Source organism: Myxocyprinus asiaticus, chromosome 28 (genome assembly GCF_019703515.2).
Source record: "Myxocyprinus asiaticus isolate MX2 ecotype Aquarium Trade chromosome 28, UBuf_Myxa_2, whole genome shotgun sequence".
NCBI lineage: Eukaryota > Metazoa > Chordata > Actinopteri > Cypriniformes > Catostomidae > Myxocyprinus > Myxocyprinus asiaticus.
In genome coordinates, this window is record NC_059371.1 from 5,526,338 (window position 1) to 5,549,337 (window position 23,000).

General features: G+C 43.2%; 1 protein-coding gene across 1 annotated transcript in view; it reads left to right on the forward strand.

The window, feature by feature from the left end:
- Positions 1-22,355, forward strand: part of LOC127418903 (PR domain zinc finger protein 5-like) — a 136,274-nt gene extending 113,919 nt beyond the window's left edge. Inside the window, exon 16 of the mRNA XM_051659805.1 lies at positions 21,680-22,355. Coding sequence (XP_051515765.1) covers positions 21,680-21,844 — 165 coding nt within the window. The 3' untranslated portion in view covers positions 21,845-22,355. The remainder of the gene's footprint in view (positions 1-21,679) is intronic.
- Positions 22,356-23,000: the final 645 nt, after the last annotated feature.

Here is a 23,000-nt window from a genome sequence, read left to right on the forward strand (position 1 = left end):
TTTGTGTGAGGAATGTTATTGTAGTGTCAAAGCCGCGGTGGAAGGACTTCCTGCCAGGCGGACACAAGGAATAAACCGCCCTGCACAAACTGACCCACCTCTGACCTTTGAGTGCCTTAAGACACACACACACACACACACACACACACACACACACATTCAGTTCCAGGTTCCAGGTCAGTTCCAGGTCCCACAAAGTGACTGTGAACTCCTCATCTTCTCACTGGCCCTGAAAAAAAATTGTGTCCATCTGAGAATCCTGTGTCAGAGTCTCATTTTCTTTAGACTCATGGGGAGAATTCTCTAAGAATGAATTGCCTGCAGTATAATTGCCGGTTATTTGCACACGCTGTCTGCACTGGTTTAGCGCCTGATTCACTGACGCAATTATGCAGATCAGGCAACGGCACAAATGCACCCACAAAGTCGCTGTTGAACGCAATTTGCATGCACAATTCCGATCTTGCAAGCCGATTCTGAATGCTATATAGTGGAGGATACAGCAGACCACCGTTATCTTACACACTTTGGCAGGACTGAACGGCATCACTCACTAATGTGAACCAGCCACCTGATCCATGCCGAAAATGGGCTTGACTACACCACACATCTGGATATATGCTAGGGTTTAACGCTCTTCTCCATCATTTGCTTATTATTTAATGAATTAATGCTGATGTGATCGATTGAAAATGTACACAAACATCTCTTCTAAATCAAATTAATTTTACCGTCTGCTAAATTGTGCCAGGCGATTTTTTTGAATGAAGCTCAGTTGAAAGGAGTCTTGTTTGTGCGGAAAGGAATGACAGTGACTCAATTTAACCTCCTGAGACCCCCGTGTGACTGCTGTGTACATTTTCTGTTTCCCTTTATGATTTGTGTCTAGTAACACCTAATAAACAGGCAAAAACAAAAAAAACAAAAAATTCTAGAGCAAATAAAAATTTCTGAAAATTTATGTCCACATATGTGGACAATGGGACTAAGTTGTGAAATTTTAAGTAATACCAAGCTATTGAAAGTCATTTTTTTCATCAAATATTTTATTATGTGTCCAGGAGTATTGGTTATTCATGTTTTTGAGATGTTATAGACATTACAGCTGATTTTCTATAAAGCTGAATAAATAATTCTGATTAAAAGTAATGTCCAGCATCATCCAATCATTGCCAACCATGTTAAAATAAGATTTTGCATTATAAAATTCTGAATCTATGTACTGATTGTCATTGTTCCATGTCTGCCAAACATGTTGAGTGATCCAAACATCATCTGCAGCGTGAAGCTGAACTTTTGGTCAGATTTTAGGAGTGAATGCACTTATAGAAGCTATAGGATGCTCCCTTGCTCCCTATTTAGTGAATGAATTAACCTCCAGTGTGCTGTCCGTCTGCACTGGTATCAGAACTATTTGAAATGCACCTTATTTTCATCCTAACTCGATATAAAGCCTCTGAAAGCAAAATTTTTCAGCTTTTGGATGAATACATTTATTCTCAATGTGAAAATGCACAGTAAATAGATAGGAATGCGTTTAATAATGTTAATGAATAAAACCATATTGTACAGTGATAACAAAGTAAAATATAACAAAATTTACATTAAAATGAAGCAAAATGATCCACAGATGTGTTATAGTTGAAAAGTATCTAAAATAACTAACGTTTTTTAAACTTTTGAGGGAATGTGGTCCTAATTCCCACTTATGTGAACTTCATGTTTATTAGCGCACTGATGCACGAAAAATGAATGAATTTATTAATGCAGCATATCTAACGAAAATAGAGACGCTACTCTTTACACCCATACAGGTTACAATCAAAATACGTAAAGAGGTTTCTTACCAGCGGCACTTTTGTTAGCCCTGCAGCCATAGGAGCACTTCACAGAAATCAATGTTTTGCTGTTGTGTCACGTGACGTAGTGTGCCAGATGTTTAAACCTTAAGTGACAGTGTAGAATGTTGTGATCAGTTGGTTTTAATTCATTTAAATTATGCGTTGCGTATAGCGAAGCTAAATACAATGTCCACACATGTGGACGCAGGGTCACGCAAGGTTAAATACTCAAGATGCAACTCAATTTCAGCACTGTCTGCGCCTTAAACTAGATTGCGTGTTGTTAGAGAATAAAGGCCTTTACACACTAAACGTGAATTTTTTCCTCAATTTCTCGCCATGATTAACATTTTGAATCGAAACAATGGATTCCTATGAAGCCATTCACACCTGGAGCGAATGTTCGTGTGCCGACGGAGCAAGGCTTAAATGCTGAAGGAACTCGAGGAAGAAATCCTGAACCAGTAGTGAGGATGTGTAGTTAATTTGTATCACCTTTTTTAATAAACAACTTTAGGAATGTTAAGTTTTTTTTTTTTTTTTTTTTTTTTTTGCCAAACAATAATAATAATATTAATACTATTTCTGTGACTTGCAGTGCACTCTGTATAAATGTCTTTGTATCAAAATGGCCTTGTATACAAAAAATTTGGTAGTTTCTATTTCTATGATGTAATCATTATTGCTCTGCTATCGTTAAGTTGTAATAGCCATTAGAAGTATTTTTTCTGATTAACACTTTTTATTGATTCACACATTTGAAACAGAAAAGCAAAATTCATAGATTATATATTCATAGAATCAACTATAACCCCCATTATTCTCTTTCCCCCCTCCCAATCCCACCTTGACCCTCAGCAAATATCCCTGTGGTCACAACTTGAGTTACAGAAAACAATTAAATAAAAAAAGAAAAACAAATATAAAAAAATAATAATAATCACACACATTTAAAATTGCTTTTCTCTCTCCCCGAGAGTCCTCCAAAAAGGCCAAATAGCAGCCCCATTTTTTATTGAGCAAATCTAAGTTGCCTAGCCTTCTATATGACATCTTGCTTGAAGCATCATTTAAATAAATGTCTGAATTAAACACACTGGACATTTTTGTCCATATCGCGTGCAAATGCGAGATAACGGTGCAACTTTACTTCTCCGCTTAGTTTGATAGAAAGGCTTTGCAATGGCAAAATAGGGGCAAGAACTTCCTGTTCAATACAAAACCAGGGAGGGGCTCTCTCAGGTGGAAGTGACCAATGAGCCAAATGTCTGAGACTGAATGCATAATAATAAAATAAAATCTTGTGTAGGTCTAGCCGACCTTTGTCAATCGGCCTATGTAACTTATTGAAGTGTAATCTGGGATGTTTACCATTCTAAATGAAAGACTTCACTATGCTATCAAATTGCTTTAAATAAGTGAGGGGGACATCTATAGGGAGAGATTGTAGCAGGTAGTTGAATTTTGGAATACAATTCACTTTAATAACATTAACCTTCCCAGTCATAGATAAATGTAATGATGCCCACCTGCTCACATCGCTCGAAAACCTTTTTATTAAAGGGTTAAAATTAACTCTAAATCACACAAATTTGCTGGGAATAAAATACTCAATACTTAATGTCCTGTATGGGCCACTGGAAGGTGCCCGGCTGAAATGCTGTTACCGGGCAGTATGCTGTCGGAGCCAAAGCTTCGGATTTAGATCAACTGACTCTGTATCCTGAAAATTTAGAAAAGGAATAAATAATTCTGTGGAGTCAAGGCATAGATCTAGTAGGGTTGGAGACAAATAATATAATATCCTCTGTGTAAAGCAAAAGCTTATGTGCCACACCTCCCACCACCCCTGGAAATCATCCTCCTTTCTTATCGCGGCTGCTAATGATTCCAGGGCAAAACAAAATAATAAAGGGGAAAGAGGGCAACCCTGCTGGGTGCCCCTATCCAGAGTAAAATAATCTGAAATTAATCCATTCGTATGAGCTGCCGCTACCTGGTGTCTATAAAGTAACATAATCCACCCATTAAAAGTATTCCCGAACCTGTACATTTCCAAAATCCTAAAAAGATAATCCCATTCTACCATATCTAATGCCTTTTCGGCCTCAAGTGAGATGGCAGCGACCGGAGACTGATCGTTCACCACTGACCACATGACATTAATGAACTAACCCTGACTAAACCCCACCTGATCTATATGTATAAGAGATGTCATAACTTTACTTAATCGATTAGCCAAAATTTTTGACAATATTTTAATGTCTAGTTGGATCAGGGAAATTGGATGGTAACTCTTACACTCTCTTGTATCTTTGTCCTTTTTAAGAATCAGACTGATCCTGGCTTGTATCATGGTTGGCGAAAGCTTTCTATTTTTTAATGATTCCGTATAAACTTCTAGCAAAAGTGGAGCCAGTTCTGTAGCATAAGATCTAAAAAATGTCAGCGGCAAAGCCGTCTGGCCCCGGAACCTTGCCTATAGGCAAGGCCTAAATTACCTCACCAAGCTCCTCCAAGGTTATCTCAGAATCAAGATATTTTTTTTGCTCAGTCATCAGTTTAGGAAGTTCTAATGGTTCCACAAAGTTTATAATGACCTCTTCAGTAGACGGAGACATGGAGCTTTAAAGATCAAGATAGTATTCTTTAAAAGCATTGTTAATATCAATGGCCAAGGTAAATATTTCACCACCATCAGATTTCACTGAGGGAATGGTAGAAAAAGACTCTGTCTGTTTTATATATCTAGATAGAAGTTTTCCTGTCTTGTCCCCTGACTCAAAGTATGACTGTCTTGCCCTGAATAGCCAAAACTCCACCTTCCATGACAAAATAGTATTATATCTGTATTTCAGTCGGGTCAATTCTCTGGGGCCATTAGATGACATTTGATGCTTCAGCTCTGCCTCGGCACTTTTAATATTCCCTTCCAATTCCACAAGTTCTTGTGCTTTGGATTTTTTGGTGAATTAGGCATACTGTATGATTCAGCCCCTAAGAACCGCTTTAAGTGCCTCCCAAGCCACGTCCACAGAGGAAACTGAGGTCCAGTTGGCCTACATATAGACATTGATTTCAGCCTTTAGAATTTGTTGGAATTCAGGATTTTGCAAAATGGATACATTAAAGTGCCAACTATATGATTTCCTTTTCTCCATATGTGGCAACACCTCTAAACACACCGGGATGTGATCTGAGACTAAAATGTTTCCAATTGAGCAATCAACAACAGATGAAATGAGGGACTTAGATATATATAAAAAAAAAAATCTATTCTAGAGTAAATGTTATGGACTGATGAAAAATATGTATAGTCCCTACCAGATGGGTTCAAAAGTCTCCAAATATCTGTAAGAGCAAGATTTTTACACATCCTTTGAAGCATCAATGTTGCTCTAGGGGGCTTGCACACTTTTGCTTCGTTATGATCAAGGACTGAGTCCATCAAAAGATCAAAGTCTCCTCCCAATATTGTATCAGGAGGGGTGCCAGCGGCTTGCAACATCCCTTCAAGATCTATAAAAAAGCCCTGATCATCAACGTTAGGTGCATAAATATTAGCCAAAATTAGACTTTGTCCCTGAATTTCAGCTAAAACAATAATGACTCTTCCTAATTTATCTTTTGAATTGTAGATGTTTACTTATCAGCATAATGACTCCCCTGCTCTTACTCGAGCCAGCACTATAAAAAAAATGTTTCACCCCATAACTTTCCAAATCTTTCTGCTTCCTGTGGAGAAAGGTGCATTTCTTGAAGAAAAACTATATCATATTTCTTACGCATAACCTTCCTTCTTTTTATGGGGTGCCCCAACCCATTCACATTCCACGTGGAGAGAGACAGTCCACTCATATTTACATTTGATATTTTGACATATAGACAAAATAGATTGTGTGTCAAAAACAAAATTATAAAGACCACATTCCGACATTAGTGCAACCATTAGAACCCGAACATCCCCCAAAACCAAACAAACAGAAAAAAGAAAAACGTCCACATTAACCCCGAGCACCTCCAAACTCAAATAGTCCATGCATGCCTACGAGAGCCTCTGCAACAACTTTGCTGATGGATTACTCAAGTCCGGTGTTTCTATAAAAATTTTGAGACAGAATTACACGGCAAAAGGCAATCTATAAAACAAACTCCAGCCAATAGACGGAATAAACACAAAGATTGTGTAGATTCATCCACTGAACTGTCCTAAAGGTGTGTTACTCCACAAAACAAACTCCAGCCACTAGGCGGAACCAGCACAAAAAAGGTGTGCAGATTCTTCAAACAGTCAAGCAAATGTTCAGTGAGCCAGTCCACTCGAGTGCAAACAAATGACTTAATCACTCCAATGTCTTTGCAAGAAATACTCCACAAAACAAACTCCAGCCAAAAGGAGGAATAAGTACAAAGAGCGTGTAGATTCATCCATAGAACTGTCCTGAAGGTGTGCCACTCCACAAAATAAACTCCAGCCGCTAGGCAGAACCAGCACAAAAAAAGCGCTCCGCATTAGTAAATTTTGGACATGAATTTTATGACCACCTACTGGTGGAATCTCCAAACTGCAATAGCAGGAACTGAATTTAGACTTTGCGCTGAAAACATCATGGTTACTTTCGTAACCTCCGTTCCCTGAAGGAGGGAACGAGAAGTTTTGTCGATGTAGTGAGACTAGGGTCACCCTTGGTAGCCACAAACACCTCTGCTTTTTTGAAAAAAGGCCAATGATAATTGGCTAGTGCGAAAGTAACCATGACATTCCCTATCTGTCACTCACTCGACGTTGTGTCGATGTAGTGACACTAGGGGTCCCTATACAAAATTCCACAACTATCTGAACTGTGTTACGTGAACTGGCAGTGTGTGACGGGCAGACCGCTGTGTGCCTCATAGCCAGCGCACCAGGCCGTCATGTAACCTCCCCAACGCTCTAATGAGCATCGAACGGTCCTACAGGAACAAGTCTACTGCCCACAATAGGGACAGGCAAGCCCAGCTGAGGCCTCTTTTCCTCTCTTTTCTCCCCAAAAAGAGTGGAATTTGTAAGACTGGGAGCCATAAGTGTCTACGTCGGGGGGTGTCCCTACCAAGAGGAAGACACCGTGGAGACCACACCCCGCCCAAAAAGGGGGGGGGGTATTTTGAGTGGAATACGTCACATGGTCTTACTGAGTCTTGTCGGAAATATGTCATGTGGAGAGGTCCCATGGTAGGTCCTACCCGAAGGGGGAGGAGTTTCTACAGAGCATGGTGACCGGGGGCAGAGGGGCCTCTGCCCAAGGAAGATGCAGTTTACCGACAGGGAAGCAATTTTGTAGAAGATATCACATGGGGTCGCCTTCAGGGAACCAGCACATGTGGAGCACCTACCACAGTACAGGGTCTCATTAGCACACGTACTGGGCCAGCGGCGAGTTTCTCCGCAAACTCAACTGCCAGAGGGCTAAGAAGGAAATTCATCCAGGGATCACAGTCTGTGAACATGACTGGGAGTCAAGAGCGCACGTCTTCACAAGGGAGGGGAAAGGCGGTATGCGCAAGCGGTACACCCGGCCAGCTGTCCCGGAACTTACCTGCTTGTGCCTGCCAATAAACGGGACGAGACCGGCTCAACCCAGAGATTGTAGAACCTCGCAAAGGTGTTGGGTGCTGCCCAGCCCGCTGCTCTGCAGATGTCTGCCAAAGAGGCACCACTGGCCAGGGCCCAGGAGGCCGCCACACTCCTGGTAGAGTGGGCTCGTAACCCCGCAGGGGGTGGCATGTCCTGAGCCTGATATGCTATCGCAATGGCGTTAATGACCCAGTGGGCGATCCTCTGTTTGGAGACAGCGCTTCCTTTCCGCTGTCCACCAAAGCAGACAAAGAGCTGCTCAGAGCTTCTAAAGCTCTGCATGCGATACAAATAGATGCGTAAAGCTCACACTGGACACAGCAATGGCAAGGCTGGGTCTGCCTCCTCCTGGGGCAGCGCTTGCAGGTTCACCACCTGATCCCCAAAAGGGGTCGGGGTCTCAGGATCATGTGAGAGTAACCCGGACCGAACTCCAGGCACGATTCGCTGACAGAGAAGGCCTGCAGGTCCCCCACCCTTTTGATGGAAGTGAGCGTAGTCAGGAGGGCAGTCTTCAAAGAGAGTGCCTTAAGCTCAGCTGACTCCAAGGACTCAAAGGGAGCTCCCTGTAGACCCCGATGGACTACAGAGAGTTCCCACAAGGGGACGAGGCGCAGTCTGGAGGGATTCAACCTCCTAGCGCCTCTCAGGAACCTGATTATCAAGTCTTGCTTCCCCATGTACTTACCATCTACTGCATCGTGATGAGCCTAAATAGCAGCTACATACACCTTCAAGGTGGAGGGGGACAGCCACCCCTCCAGCCACTCCTGCAAGAAGGAAAGCACCGATCCAACTGCGCATCTCTGGGGGTCTTCGCGTCGGGAAGAAAACCACTTAGCGAACAGACACCACTTCAGGGCATACAGGCGCCTCGTAGAGTGGTAGGCCACTTAGGTCTTCCGTGTCCCGTCCAGGGGCCAGACGTGGAGATTCCAGAGGTCTGGTCACAGGTGCCAGTTGGTGCCCCATCCCTGATAAAGGAAGTCCTTCCTCAGGGGAATTCGCCGGGGGGGGGGAGGGGGTGGCGGGGGCTTTTGTGAGGAGCGTGATATCCGAGAACCATGTCTGGGTGGGCCAGTGTGGTGCTACTAGGACGATCTGCTCCTCATCCTCCCTGACCTTGCACAGGGTCTGTGCAAGTAGGCTCACTGGGGAAATGCATATTTGCGTAGTCCAGGGGGCCAGCTGTGTGCCAGCACATCTATACCGTGGGGTGCCTCGGTCAGGGCATACCAAAGCAGGCAGTGGGAGGATTCCCGGGAAGCAGACAGGTCTACCTGTTCTCGACCGAATCAGCTCCGAATCAGCTGGACCACCTGAGGGTGGAGTCTCCACTCTCCCCTGAGGGTAACCTTCAGGATCAACAGCCGGAACCTCCGCAGGGCGAGCAGTACTGCCAAAAACTCTAGGCAGTTTATGTGCCAACACAGCCGCGGGCCTGTCCAAGAGCCGGTGGCTGTGTGCCCATTGCATATGGCTCTCCAGCCCATTTTGGAGGCGTCTGTTGTAACCACGATGTGCCTGGAGACCTGCTCTAGGGGAACCCCTGCCTGTAGAAATGCAAGGTCGGTCCAAGGACTGAAGAGGTGGTGACAGATTGGCGTGATGATCATGCGATGTGTCCCGTGGCACCATGCCCATCTCGGGACTCGAGTCTGAAGCCAGTGCTGAAGCGGTCTCATATGCATCAACCCGAGCAGTGTGGCTGCCGCTGAGGATGCCATATGCCCCAGGAGCTTCTGAAAAAGTTTCAGTGGAACCGCTGTCCTCCATCTGAATGCCTTCAGACAGTTCAGCACCGACTGTGCGTGCTCATTCGTGAGGCACGCTGTCATCGAAACTTGAGTCCAACTCCAAACCGAGAAAAGAGGGGAGAGCTTGCTCTTTTCCCAGTGGACCTGAAGCCCCAAGTCTGCTGAGGTGCCGGAGCATGAGGTCCCTGTGTGCTCACACCAACTCTCAAGAGTGAGCTAGGATTAGCCAGTCATCAAGATAGTTGAGGATGCGGACTCCCACTTCCCTTAGTGGGGCAAGGGCTGCCTGTGCGACCTTCGGTCACGAGGGGACAAGGACAGGCCGAAGGGGAGGACCTTGTACTGGTATGCCTGGCCTTCGAAGGCAAACCGCAGGAAGGGTCTGTGTCGAGGTAAGATCGAAACGTGGAAGTACGCGTCCTTCAGGTCTACCGGCGCGAACCAATCTTGATGCCGGACGCTCGCTAGAATGCGTTTTTGTGTCAGCATCTTGGACGGGAGTCTGTGCAAAGCCCGGTTCAGTACTCGCAGGTCCATTGGTCGCAACCCACCGCCTTTCTTCGGTATGATGAAGTAAGGGCTGTAGAACCCTTTCTTCATCTCGGTTGGAGGGACAGGCTCTATCGCGCCCTTGCGCAGAAGGGTAGCGATCTCCGCATGCAAGGTAGCGGCATTCTCGCCCTTCATCGAGGTGAAGTGGACGCCGCTGAACCTGGGCAAGCGCCTGGCGAACTGAATCGCGTAGCTGAGTCGGACGGTCTGGGTCAGCCATCACGATGGGTTGGAAAGCACGAGCCACGCGCCCAAACTCCGGGCGAGGGGGACCAAGGGGATGATCATGTCGGACGTACCGGCGGGTGGGGCCTCGTGGCGGGGCAGAGCTCGAGGTGCCACGTCGAGGGGACTCAAGCCCCGTGGCCGTGCTGAGTCCAGGGACATCGAAGCACTTACCTGGCTCCTGCTGCCCACCATAACATTGGCTGAGGAGGAATCTCGTCCCAGTAGTCCACCGGAACCAATCCCGTGTGGGCGTGTTTGTGCCAGAGCTGGGCGCACAGGGGCGGGGGGTCCGCCGCTGGAGCGCTATACCTGCCAAAATGGGATGGTGGAGGGTGGTCGTGACGAGCGCACCGGACATGTGACCCAAGAGACGAGGAAACCATTCTTTTGTCAGGCTTTTGGGTGCATACCAGCTCCTTTTATACCCGTATGTCAGGGGTAGTGGCATGCAAATTCCACTCGCCAATTCTTATTGGCCATTTTTCAAAAAAGCAGAGGTGTCTGGGGCTCCCAAAAGTGACCCCTAGTGTCACTACATCGACACAATGTCGAGTGAGTGACAGATAGGGAACAGACCTGCTTCTAATACGCCTTAGTGCAATTACCTATTTTTCAGGGAAAATATTTTTTGCAGTGTATGACAGCATGGCACGCATTCAAGTCAGAAACAAAATATGAAAAAGCCAAACTAAAAAAATGCACAGTGAATGTTTTAACAGTGGATAAGCCTAAGTGATTACACCTGTATCCTATGATTTATTAATGCATGGTATTTAAGAAAATATTAACTGATGTGCATTAAATCAACTGCGTAGGCTTAGTCATTAGCTTTATAGTAGTTGACTATAAGCCAACTATGTCATATAGAACAAATTAATATCCTTGTCAAAAAGCATTGAAAATGAAATAATTTTGCTTAATCATTGCTTTCCATAATCTTTCATGTCAAAACTCCCGTTCCAACGTCAGCAACCCATGTGTCATCTAGAATTCAGAGGTTTCCCACCACTAAATACAACTTCACTGATCATAATTACAATAGTTTCGACTCCATTTGAAGGCCTCATTGTGTATTGTGCACGATTCATCAATTCATGTTATTCTAAAGAAAAATTATTGTTTTCATATTATATAAAAACTTTCTTAACCTCTGAAATGACTTTTCTGCTGATGAAACCATGGCCAGATAGGCGGGGAAAAATAATATCATAGCATAACATCCATGATCCAATCAAATCCTGATGAACAAAATCAGGCCCTGTCCTACATTATTTCCTGCTTACTTTTCTGTTTTGCTCAAAATTGTGTTCCTTTATGGAAGTTTATTGGCACGATACATCAACAGCTGTAACAATGGGGGTCCAGTGAAGCACACATGATCTGCCTTACGATACAGTTTAATACTGCAATCAAGAAGAAATGCTAACTAGTAACCAACTGCCATTGAGATGAATGGGGATGCTAATGGATAACTCTTTCCTTGTAGAGTAATATGCACCTCCTTGGTCAAGGTAAAAACCCTAACCCCAAGTTAAGCTTATTGAAAAGTGTATTGTTTCTTCAGTGATTAGATATATGAGTAGATACTGTACAAGGTTTATGGTATTTACTCTTTAGACAGTTGAATCAGAATGAGTGCAATAAAGATCACTCCTTGACACACACACGTGCAGAATTTCCTCTCCGTCTGAAACTGTGTCAACAGTGAACACACTCAGCAGGAGACTCTTGAGGAATCTAAACACACATACACACACAGTGGTGCAAGGAAGTCTTTGCACTCACTTTTTACAAAACTAAATGAGAAACATTCCCGAATGTACAGTATATTTGATTTCCAAGGCGAGCTGTAAGCGTGTCTTTCTACGTTTTGATGGTTTTAAGGAGTGTAAGAGAATGAAATTGACTGTTTCCTGCATTTTTTTTCTCTCGCCGCACTTGACATGACAAGTCTTTTAAGCCTGAAGTGATTTGCTCTGAATTCTGGCGCTCTGAAGACGGTTTTGCGAATGGCTTTCATAGATGGCAAATTTTTCTGATAATTCTTTTCATACGCAGCATTTTTGAACTGCAATGTACCAGAAAGCATGTTTAATCCAAATTCATTTGAGGCCATATTGTTGACTGGCTCTCTTTGAGCATTTGACTTCATTTGAAGTGGTTTGCGGGGTGGTCGAGTCTTTCATGGCTCCTGTTGAAGTTGAAGAACAAGAACATTATGATGTTCTGTTATGAAGTGTTTTGATGGGGAATAAAACAAGGATTTGAGTGTTTCGAAATGCTCTAGTTCTCCTCTTAAGGAATTTCATTAGCACAGGTCTTGTTACTTTGATGAGTTGTATCTCCATACACAGCTGTGCATAAATGGAATGGTCTAAAAATCTTTATATAAAACAGATATTTCCTGGCTGTAAAGTCTGATTGGATGAACCACATTAAAATCTGTTGTAAAATAGCCGACATACAGTATGCACATCTGTGACCACTCATCAGTTGAACATTAATGCCAAGTGTAGCGTAGCCTGAACAATATTACTGGATAGAACAATTGTTAAAGCAATAGTCTACCTAAAATTGTACCAAACCCTAATGACTTTCTTTTTTCTTTCGAACACAAAGGTGATTTTTTTGAAGAATATATTGGCTTCTATTGTTCATACCATAAAAGTGAATGGGGAGAGGTGCCATCAAAGTCGGCACCAGGACGAAATACGTAAGGGGGAATTTTGATTTTTTTGAGGGGGCCACACATCTCACTATACCATAATTAAATGTAACGCTGCTAAAATCAGTGTTTGTTCTGTCATCGCTGTCTCAAGGACAGGGCAATTCATGGCTTTTGTAGACATGCAAAACCCTAAAACTATCCACAATATCTTCTTTGCTACAAAATAGACAAAAATGAAATTAAATAAACAATGGATATTTGGATGAATCCACTAGTGCTCAAAGAAAATTTAAGATTTATTAATTTCATAATGGAGTTGCAAATTTAGGGAATTGAATAGAAAACACAGTGGTCAAAGTGAGGCCACCACCTTTATCTTGGTAACCATCCTGGTTACTTTTGTAACCTCCATTCCCTGATGGCATTGTGTCGATGTAGTGACACTAGGGGTCACTCTTGGGAGCCCCAAACATCTCTGATTTTGAAAAAAGGCCAATGGGAATTGGCGTGTGGAATTTGCATGCCACTCCCCCGGACATACGGGTATAAAAGGAGCTGGCTAGCAACCACTCATTCAGGTTTTGTGCTGAGGAGTCGAGACAAGGTCCCAGCCATTTCAGCGGGTAGTTCAGTATTGTGGCAAGAGGGACACAATGTCTCGTTCTCTCCATCAGGGAACGGAGGTTACGAAAGTAACCAGGACTTTCCCTATCTGTCACTCACTCGATGTTGTGTCGATATAGTAACACTAGGGGTCCCTATACAAAACACCACAATAAGCTGAACTGTGTTACGTGGACTGGCGGTGCGAGATGGGCAGACCGCTGTGTGCCTCGTAGCCAGCACACCAGGCCATCACGTAACCTCCCCCAATGCTCTTATGAGCGTCGAACGGTCCCTTCGGGGACAAGTCAACTGCCCAAAAAATAGGGACAAGCTAGCACAGCCGTGGCCTCTTTTCCTCTTTGTTCTCCCCGAAAAGAGTGGAATCTGTTTACCAACTGGGGCCATAAGTGTCTACGTCGGGGGGGGGGGGTGTCACTCCCAAGGGGAAGACGGGGGGGGGTATTTTGAGTGGAAATACGTCACATGGTCTTACCGAGTTTTGTCAGAAGTATGTCATGTGGAGAAGTCCCATGGTAGGTCCTACCCAAGGGGGGAGGAGCTCTACAAACACGGTGACCGGGGGCAGAGGAACCTCTGCCCAAGGAAGACGCAGTTTACCGAAAGGGAAACTATTTAGCGGAAGATATATCACATGGGGTCACCTATGGGGAACCAGTGCATGTGGAGCACCTACCCCAGTACAGGGCTTAGTTAGCACATGTACTGGGCCGGCAGCGAGTTTCTCCGCAAACTCGTCTGCCACAGGGCTAAGGAGGAAATTCATCCAGGGATCACAATTTTGTGAATACGACTGGGAGTCAAAGCGCACGTCTTCACCTCAGGGGAGGGGAAAGGCACTATGCGCAAGCGGTACACTGGGCCAGCTGTCCCGGAACTTACCTGCTTGTATCTGACAATACACGGGACAAGACCGGCTCAACCTGGAGATTGTAGAACCTCGCAAAAGTGTTGGGTGTTGCCCAGCCCGCTGCTCTGCAGATGTCTGCTAAAGAGGCGCTATTGGTCAGGGCCCAGGAGGCCGCCACACTTCTAGTAGTGTGGGCTCATAGCCCCACGGAGGGCGGCACGTCCTGAGCGTGATATGCCATGATGATGGCGTCAGTGACCCAGTGGGTGATCTTCTGTTTGGAGACAGCGCTCCCTTTCCGCTGACTGCCAAAGCAGACAAAGAGCTGCTTGGAGCTTCTAAAGCTCTGCGTGCGATCCAAATAGATGCATAAAGCACGCACCGGACACAGCAACGCCAAGGCTGGGTCTGCCTTCTCCTGGGGCAGCGCTTGCAGGTTCACCACCTGATCCCTAAATGGGGTCGTGAGAACCTTGGGCAGATAGCCTGGTCAGGGTCTCAGGATCACATGAGAGTAGCCCGGACCGAACTCCAGGCACATTTCGCTGACAGAGAATACCTGCAGGTCCCCTACCCTCTTGATGGAAGTGAGCGCAGTCTTCAAAGAGAGTGCCTTTAGCTCAACTGACTCCAGGGGCTCGAAAGGAGCTCCCCGTAGACCCCGAAGGACTACCGAGAGGTCCCACGAGGGGGTGAGGTGCGGCCTGGGGGGATTCAACCTCCTAGCGCCTCTCAGGAACCTGATGATCAAGTCATACTTCCCCAAATACTTACCATCTACTGCATTGTGATGTGCCGAAATGGCGGCTACATACACCTCCAAGGTGGAGGGGGACAGCTGCCCCTCCAGCCTCTCCTGCAGGAAGGAAAGCACCGATCTGACTGCGTATCTCTGGGGGTCTTTGCGTCGGGAAGAACACCACTTAGCGAACAGATGCCACTTCAAGGCATACAGACGCCTCGTAGAGGGAGCCCTAGCCTGAGTGATCGTGTCTACCACCGCGAGTGGTAGGCCACTTAGGTCTTCCACCTCCCGTCCAAGGGCCAGATGTTGAGATTCCAGAGGTCTGGTTGCGGGTGCCAGATGGTGCCCCGTCCCTGAGAAAGAAGGTCCTTCCTCAGGGGAATTCGCCGGGGGGGCTGTCGCGAGGAACGTCTGGGTGGGCCAGTAGGGTGCTACTAGGACGACCTGCTCCTCGTCCTCCCTGACCTTGCACAGGGTCTGTGCAAGTAGGCTCACTGGGGGAAACACATATTTGCATTGTCTCAGAGGCCAGCTGTGTGCCAGCGTGTCTATACCGAGGGTTGTCTCGGTCAGGGCGTACCATAGCGGGCAGTGGGAGGATTCCCGGGAAGAAAACAGGTCAACCTGCGCTTGACCGAATCGACTCCAAATCAGCTGGACAGCCTGGGGGTGGAGTCTCCACTCTCCCCTGAGCGTAACCTGTTGTGACAGCGCGTCCACTGCGGTGTTGAGGTCGCCCGGGATGTGAGTGGCTTGCAGCGACTTGAGACGGCGGGCGAGTTGTGACATGCAGTGGGAGCGTAGACTGCCTTGGCGGTTGATGTACGCTACTGTCGTCCGGACCAACACATGCTTGCCCTGGATGAACGGCCGGAGCCTCTGCAGGGCGAGCAGTACTGCCAACAACTCGAGGCAGTTGATGTGCCAACGTAGTTGCAGGCCAGTACAAGAGCCGGCGGCTGCGTGCCCGTTGCATACGGCGCCCCAGCCCGTCTTGAAAGCGTCCGTCGTAACCATGATGCGCCTGGAGACCTGCTCTAGGGGAACCCTAGATGCTAGGTCGGTCCAAGGGTTGAAGAAGCGGCGACAGATCAGCGTGACATCCTCTAACAAAGGAAAAACCGTGACTGCAACGTTGCCATGGTCACGCTCTCGCAGTGAGAACATGACCCGTCCACGAACGCTGTCTCCGCGTGGGCAGCACCCAAGCACGTAAGACCGCGATCGTGGCCATCGGAAGCAGAGAGGTAACGACCGCAACCAGGAAATACACACAAATGGAGAGGCATCTTTAAAAAGACGCTCTCCGTTAATGCCACTCTTTTTGAAGGGAAAATATACTTTTTTGAGTAGGAAGAATATATTCTTTTAGCTGCTGAAGCACCCAGGGGTGTTCTCTGCACTTCACCAGTGCAAGAAGGGGAGAAGCCGCTGTAATGCGGCGTAAATCCAACAGCTTTTCGAGGTGAATGGATCGGCAGAGTAATTCAGCTCGCTGAACACAACCGCTCGGCTCCGAAGAGAAAATCTGAATGAGTGGTTGCGAGCCAGCTCCTTTTATACCCGTATGTCCGGGGGAGTGGCATGCAAATTCCACATGCCAATTCCCATTGGCCTTTTTTCAAAATCAGAGGTGTTTGGGGCTCCCAAGGGTGACCCCTAGTGTCACTACATCGACACAACGTCGAGTGAGTGACAGATAGGGAACCCATAATACACTTGGGTAAAAAAATGGGACTGCTAATAGGGTATTTCTGCAATGGAATTTTTACCTGAAAACTTTTGCTTTTGTATGATGCTGTATCCACACCAATACAGCATCATATTTTTTTTTTAATGTAGTTCAATTTGATCTGATTTAATATAAATTAATTAAATAAAATTAATTATACTTCAACTGAAAACTTTTGCTTTTGTATGATGCTGTATCCACAACGATCAGTATAAGGTCAAAAAGCACTTAATTAAATATATTAATACTTCAATTTAATAATAATTATTTTATAATACTTCAATTAAAATTAATTTAATTAAACTTAATTTATACCTTAAGTAAGGAATAATCCATGGCTAGGTGTGCTTTAAACGATTTTAATGCACAATGTGGAGGCGAAGAACCACCCGACACTAAGCCTTTTACATAATGTAGAAGGGTTGGCACTCCTCAGAACATGTTATATTTAATTACTATTTTTTGTCATTTTCACATTAATGAGGAAAACTGACATGGCTGATGTGACAGTTGTAAAAGTAGCACTAACTGTACATGATGAGGAGAAAATCATCCAAAATGCTCCAAACCTGCAGACTTTGACCTCTGAGACATCCATATGGTATCCATTAAGGTTGCACAATTGATCCATTCAGAGTTTCAGTCAGTGATGTGTGATCATGGGGCGCCCTCTAGTGGCACATGTTGAGCAATGCAGCAATTTAAGATGATGTTTATCATATTACAGTATAAATGGTCTTTCTGAACAGAGAAAGATGCATCTGATGGGTCACTGTTACCTGCTCTCCACCCCTGTGCAAAAAAGCAGAATGTCAAACCATACTTTCCTCACAAGTGCTTTGAGTGAGTAATACAGGGCTGACGAACCTTGTTGTTTTTTCTGTGTTTCCTGTAGCACTTCACGGTTGATTTAAAGACGGCACTGCATGACTTGATGATGTTGTTTTGTTATGTGATGGTTAATCCCAGCTCTGAGACTATTGGTGTTTGAACAGAGGCATAAAACTCTTGCAATGTCTCATTATGGAGGACAGCAGAGTAGGCGCATTAATATCTGACTGGAACAACCTGTGCATTAAACGGTTTTAATGTATGCATTCCAGCCATTCAGAATTGAGTATTCAAATAGATAATGATATAATTTAATTTTATTGTTTGATTTTTATTTTAATAAAAGGCATGGTCTCTCGTGGCTTATTTAATTTAGAAAAACAAGCTGCTTTTCATTTAGATGTTAACAAACAGAAATATTTTCACATATACACACACAGCCATATAATAAACTGCAGTTTATGTCACAGCAGCAGAGTGAGACTAATGACAATTCTATCAAGGCGTTAAATGTTCTTCATGCTGTTTAAATAAAAGATTGCATTCATTTAATGGAGAAAATGATAGCTATGATGTCTTGCTGTCTCTCTTCATGGAGATAAAGAATATTGAGGTTTCTTGCAGAGATAAAGTTGATTTATCATGTGAAATGGATTAGTGTGCCATTGGTGATGCATATTTGATGGTGTGTGTAGCGTGGCAGCAGGCCGCAGGTCTGACTGCAGGATTTAACTGAATGCGATTTACTGCGCACGTTGGCAGCAATTTGCTAACCGACTCTTAAGTGTCTGTTTTGTTGGCTGTGTTATTTCCAGTGCTTTTGCCATTGTGTGTGGGTGTGTGAGTGTGTGTTAGAGTCAACAAATAGCATATGGTAATGTAACATTAAGAAGATTTAATGTGGCTCCCGCCCCGACTTGTAGCTGTTTGGTTATGTTTTGATTCATTCAGTTATTGGTTGTTTATATGTCTGTTATGATTCTTTAGCGTTTTCCCTCACATCCTCTCTGCGGTCACAGAGGAGCATGAAGTCATACTAATACACAAAACATTAGTGAATAGAAATTTGTAAACAAATGCTGCTTCACTAAAAGTCAAATGTCAAAATAAAAACCTTCCACTCTAGGTTTTTTTTTTTTTTCATGAGTTATGTTACGTAAATCCTCTAATAGCTACCAGACTAAATCATGCTCTCTTCTGTCTTTAAAACAGTCTACAAATGTCAGCATCACGATGATAGGGTGTTGTGAGTGGTTGCCAGGGCATTACTATGTGGCTGCTGAAGTGTTATGGATGGTTGGCAGGGTGTTTCCAGGTGGTTGCTAGGCCATTGCTTTGTGGTTGCTAGGGTGTTAAATGGTTGGTTACTAGGGCTGGGTAAAAATATAGATTTTCCGATTAATTTTGATATTCTGATTCTGATTTGAACGATCCTGATATTGATTGTTAAAATCCTAATATTGAATGTTTTTTACTATATGCCAGGGGTGCTAATTACGTCAACTGTAATACAACCACTGGTTGATCTCGTTAACAGGCCAAGAGGAAAATATAGTAGACACAGTCATTTATGTCTAAAGTGTCGACAGCGCGACAAAAGCGGATTTGTATCAAAATGTTGTACTTGAGATGTAAATGCAGGATAACTTTGGTAGCTTTTAAAAGTATTGATGTAGTATAAGCATTAGTGCCCGACCGATATATCCGATATTATCAGCCGATATTAGCCTTTCACCAATATATCGTATCGGCGTATATGTTTACCGCTATGCGCAGATATGAAAACTTTTTTCAGAACATATGTATAATGCAGAAAACAATGCTTTAGAATTGGTGTCATTACGTAGTTTGTCCAGCAGAGTGCCCTCTGTCTCCATTGTTTACAGAGCTGACTCTGAGCTGAAGGTGGCTCTGCAGACAGGGTGGAGTTAAGCGGTGCAGAGTTGAGTGGTGTCTTTTCGGTAAGCTGCTAACTAGTTTGTGAAATACATACTGGAAAGTTAATAAACAATGACCCCATCATTTTCCCTATTCAATATAACTAATATAACATTACCCTGTCCCTGACAACCATGTCACTCATATTTATCACATCTGTTTGTTATGTTAGCCAGCTATAGTTTGTCAGTGCAGTCAGTAACGCAGCAGATTGAAATGTAAACATCAGAGCATCTTTTTGCAGCTCAGTAGACAATGGTTCGGTGGTGGATTGTGTCTGTTGAGTGTTGATTTCACGCTACGCTGTTACCTAGTTGGTGAGACGCAATGCTGGTCCATCTTTTACTCTCCGTGACAACGAGCTTATAGCTAACTAGCTAACCACGTAGCTACTTTCATTGCTTGTCAGCTGAGTAGAAGCTAATGTGTAAACATGTATTCACTAAACTGTTTTGTTCAGGATTCACAGTTTGGTACCCTCTTCAACCGAACAATTCCAGTCATTGTATTTATCAAATGTAATATTTAAAAGTCTGGTTTTTGACAGTTGAAAGTTTCCCCTGAACTTGTATAGCAGAATACGGTGTAACACCGCTGCCACTGTTTATCTCTTGACTCGGCAGGTGTAAATGCTTCTTGTTTTACAATCTGCCCCTAATTGACTGGCAGTATTAAAATAGTCAGCATTTGACTGATACTAAACAGTACTACTGATGTTTATTTAGCTATTTATTTTATTTTTATTTATTCTTTATTTTATTGGTCAGCATTTGACTGATACTAAACAGCATTTGGCTGATACTAAACATACAGTACTGATGTTTATTTAGCTATTTATTTTATTTGAAATTATTCTTTATTTTAATGGTCAGCAACTGACTGATACTGAACATACAGTACTGATGTTTTTTAAGCTATTTATTGTATTTTTATTTATTATTTATTTTCTCAGTGTTCATTTCTAGAATTTGTTGACAATGTATAATAATAATGTCAAATATTCTTTGATAAACATATTTATTTAAGAAAGCAGCCTTCTGAGTACCTTTGCATAGTCATATCGGTGCACAATCCACATAGAAAATGTCTGTTTTCATTCCAGCTCAGAAATTATCTATATCGGCCACCATTTCAGTAATCAGTGAATTTTCCCTCTCTAAAATTGGTATCGGTCTCAAAAATCCGATATCGGTCGGGCTCTAATAAGCATACATTGAAGACCTGTAATTCAGGGGGTATTTACACTTGGTCACTTCAAGTGTTTTTACTGATCGGATTGCTATGCAGTTGAATGAGCACATTCCATTTACACTTGATTTTAAAATATTTGACTTATTATTTGATCCCAAGTGACTTTTTCCAGTGTACGTTTGTGTCCGTGTGTGTGCTTGCTGTGTATTTTTCCCCTCTGGGCTTGTTGTAGGTACGATATTTCATACGCATCAGCTGCTCTCATTGTCAGTGTTTTGTTTCAGTTCCATGAGCGATCTGAATCAAATAAATTAAGAAAAAAGTTCTGTCTCTCCTACAACATGAATACTTTATTATTATTTATTGTGTGACGTGAGCCTTATTGGTAGCAGCTATATGTAGTTATATATTGGTAGTTATGTTTTGCATTTCCTCTGTGATGATGTTGTGCTGTTTGGGCGCAGTAAAGTTTGCGTGTGTGGCTTGAACAGACAGATGCATTTACACTTGACCGAGTTATGAATGGAATGTGTCCCAAACCACCTCCGGTGATCGGATTTATATCTGTATCGAATCCGTCTTGGAAGGCATTGAAACTTGGTCTTTTCATGATCGAATAGCAATCAGATCATCAAAAATGCATGAAGTGACCAAGTGTAAATTTTATTTGTTCTGTTGCTTGTATCAAGATGAAATATCAAGAAAATGGATTTATGAGCCATGGCGATTTTTGGTAGAGTTGATTATCGTAAGTTATATAGCAATTGAACTGCATAGATTGGGCCCTGTTGTTATTTTTACATTTAATGTTTTCAAGTTAGAAAGTTCTGTGTGTAATTTACGGCATTATATGAGATATAATGTATTTTATATAAGCAAAATGGACAGTATAAATGAATTACTGCATACCCAAATTAAACACAATTGAATCTAAATCAAATTGGGAAATCTGTATCGATATTGCAAGCACTTCAAGAAGTCAACGTACGAACGACTTACAGTGTCCCTGCATATTAAACTGGGATAGGAGAAAGTATTTATCATCGAGAAAAATTACATCAGGATTTCCTTATCTGTTGAGATTCCTAATTCTCTTTGTGTATTACAGGTGTGCGACCTGTCGTTCAGTCTGAAGAAGATGTTGATCAGACACAAGCTGACCCATAACCCAAACAGACCCATGGCTGAATGCTCGCTGTGCCACAAGAAATTCACCCGTAATGACTACCTCAAAGTCCATATGGAGAACATGCATGGAGAGACGGAGGGATAGACAATAATACAGCAACCATGCATATTTACACAGACGTTTACTTTCAAATCATATCTACAGTTCTACAAAGGATGCATATATAAAGAGTATATACAGCAAACACTTTCACAAGCACATTGATGCACTTTCACAAATATGATCAGTGCACACTGTAATTGGTGTGTATAGACATTCCAAAGATCTGCGTACATCTGTGTATGTACGGAAAGCATGAAAATGTGCAATTGTACAGAGTCTGCCCTTTTTCATGTGTTTTTTTCACCATTTTTAAGAGATATTTTGTGACCAAAGACCATGTTTTGCGAATTTTCTACAACCCTGTTTGTTGTTTTTAAATGTTGTTTGCATTTAACTGTATAATTCAATATTTATCGTGTTATATTAATAGTTTTTCTTCAGGTTCACATGAGGTTTTTGTTTGATTGTAAGATTAACATCTTGTGGTTCTAATTTGAAAAGTTTGCAATGCATTTGACTTTTGTTTTGATGAATGAGTGAATAAACCACTGATACGACTAATGTGGTCAGTCGGAATTCGTTTTTATTTTTTGGTCAAATACAATTTTTCTCAACCTAGCCTGTTCCACTTGCAGGATATATACAGCAGTACTCTCCAGAATGCAGAGGATAGTCCTTCCCAGATCACCATTTGCTTGAGTTAATTATAAACATTTGGGTCTTGGTAAACTCTTGGTGTCAGACGAAATCGGATGTGCTTTGATACTTGATTAGATATGCTCTCTCGATGTTTGTGCTAAAGCCTGTCTCTAAAGCTGGTTACCGTTAGTTACAACATAATTAAAGCCTCAGTGCGGCTTTAGTAAAAAAAAGTAATTACTTGTTAAGGCTGAGATCTTCAACCAACTTGCACAAATTCTAGAAATGAACTCTAGGAACCAAATTTAACCCTTTAGTATGCAGGATCAACATATTATCAGTTTAGGCAGTATTACAATGTTGAACATTTTCTGTATAACTTTGTTCAATAAAAGTATGGAGTCGGAGCCCGCTCAGACTCTTTGATCTATGCAGATATGGATGACGCAGGTTCGAGTCTGATCTGGGACATGTCCTGATCCCATTCCCTCTCTTTCTTCCTTATTTTTCTGTCATTCTATATTGTTGAATATATAATCTTTGTCCAAGGAAAGTGCTA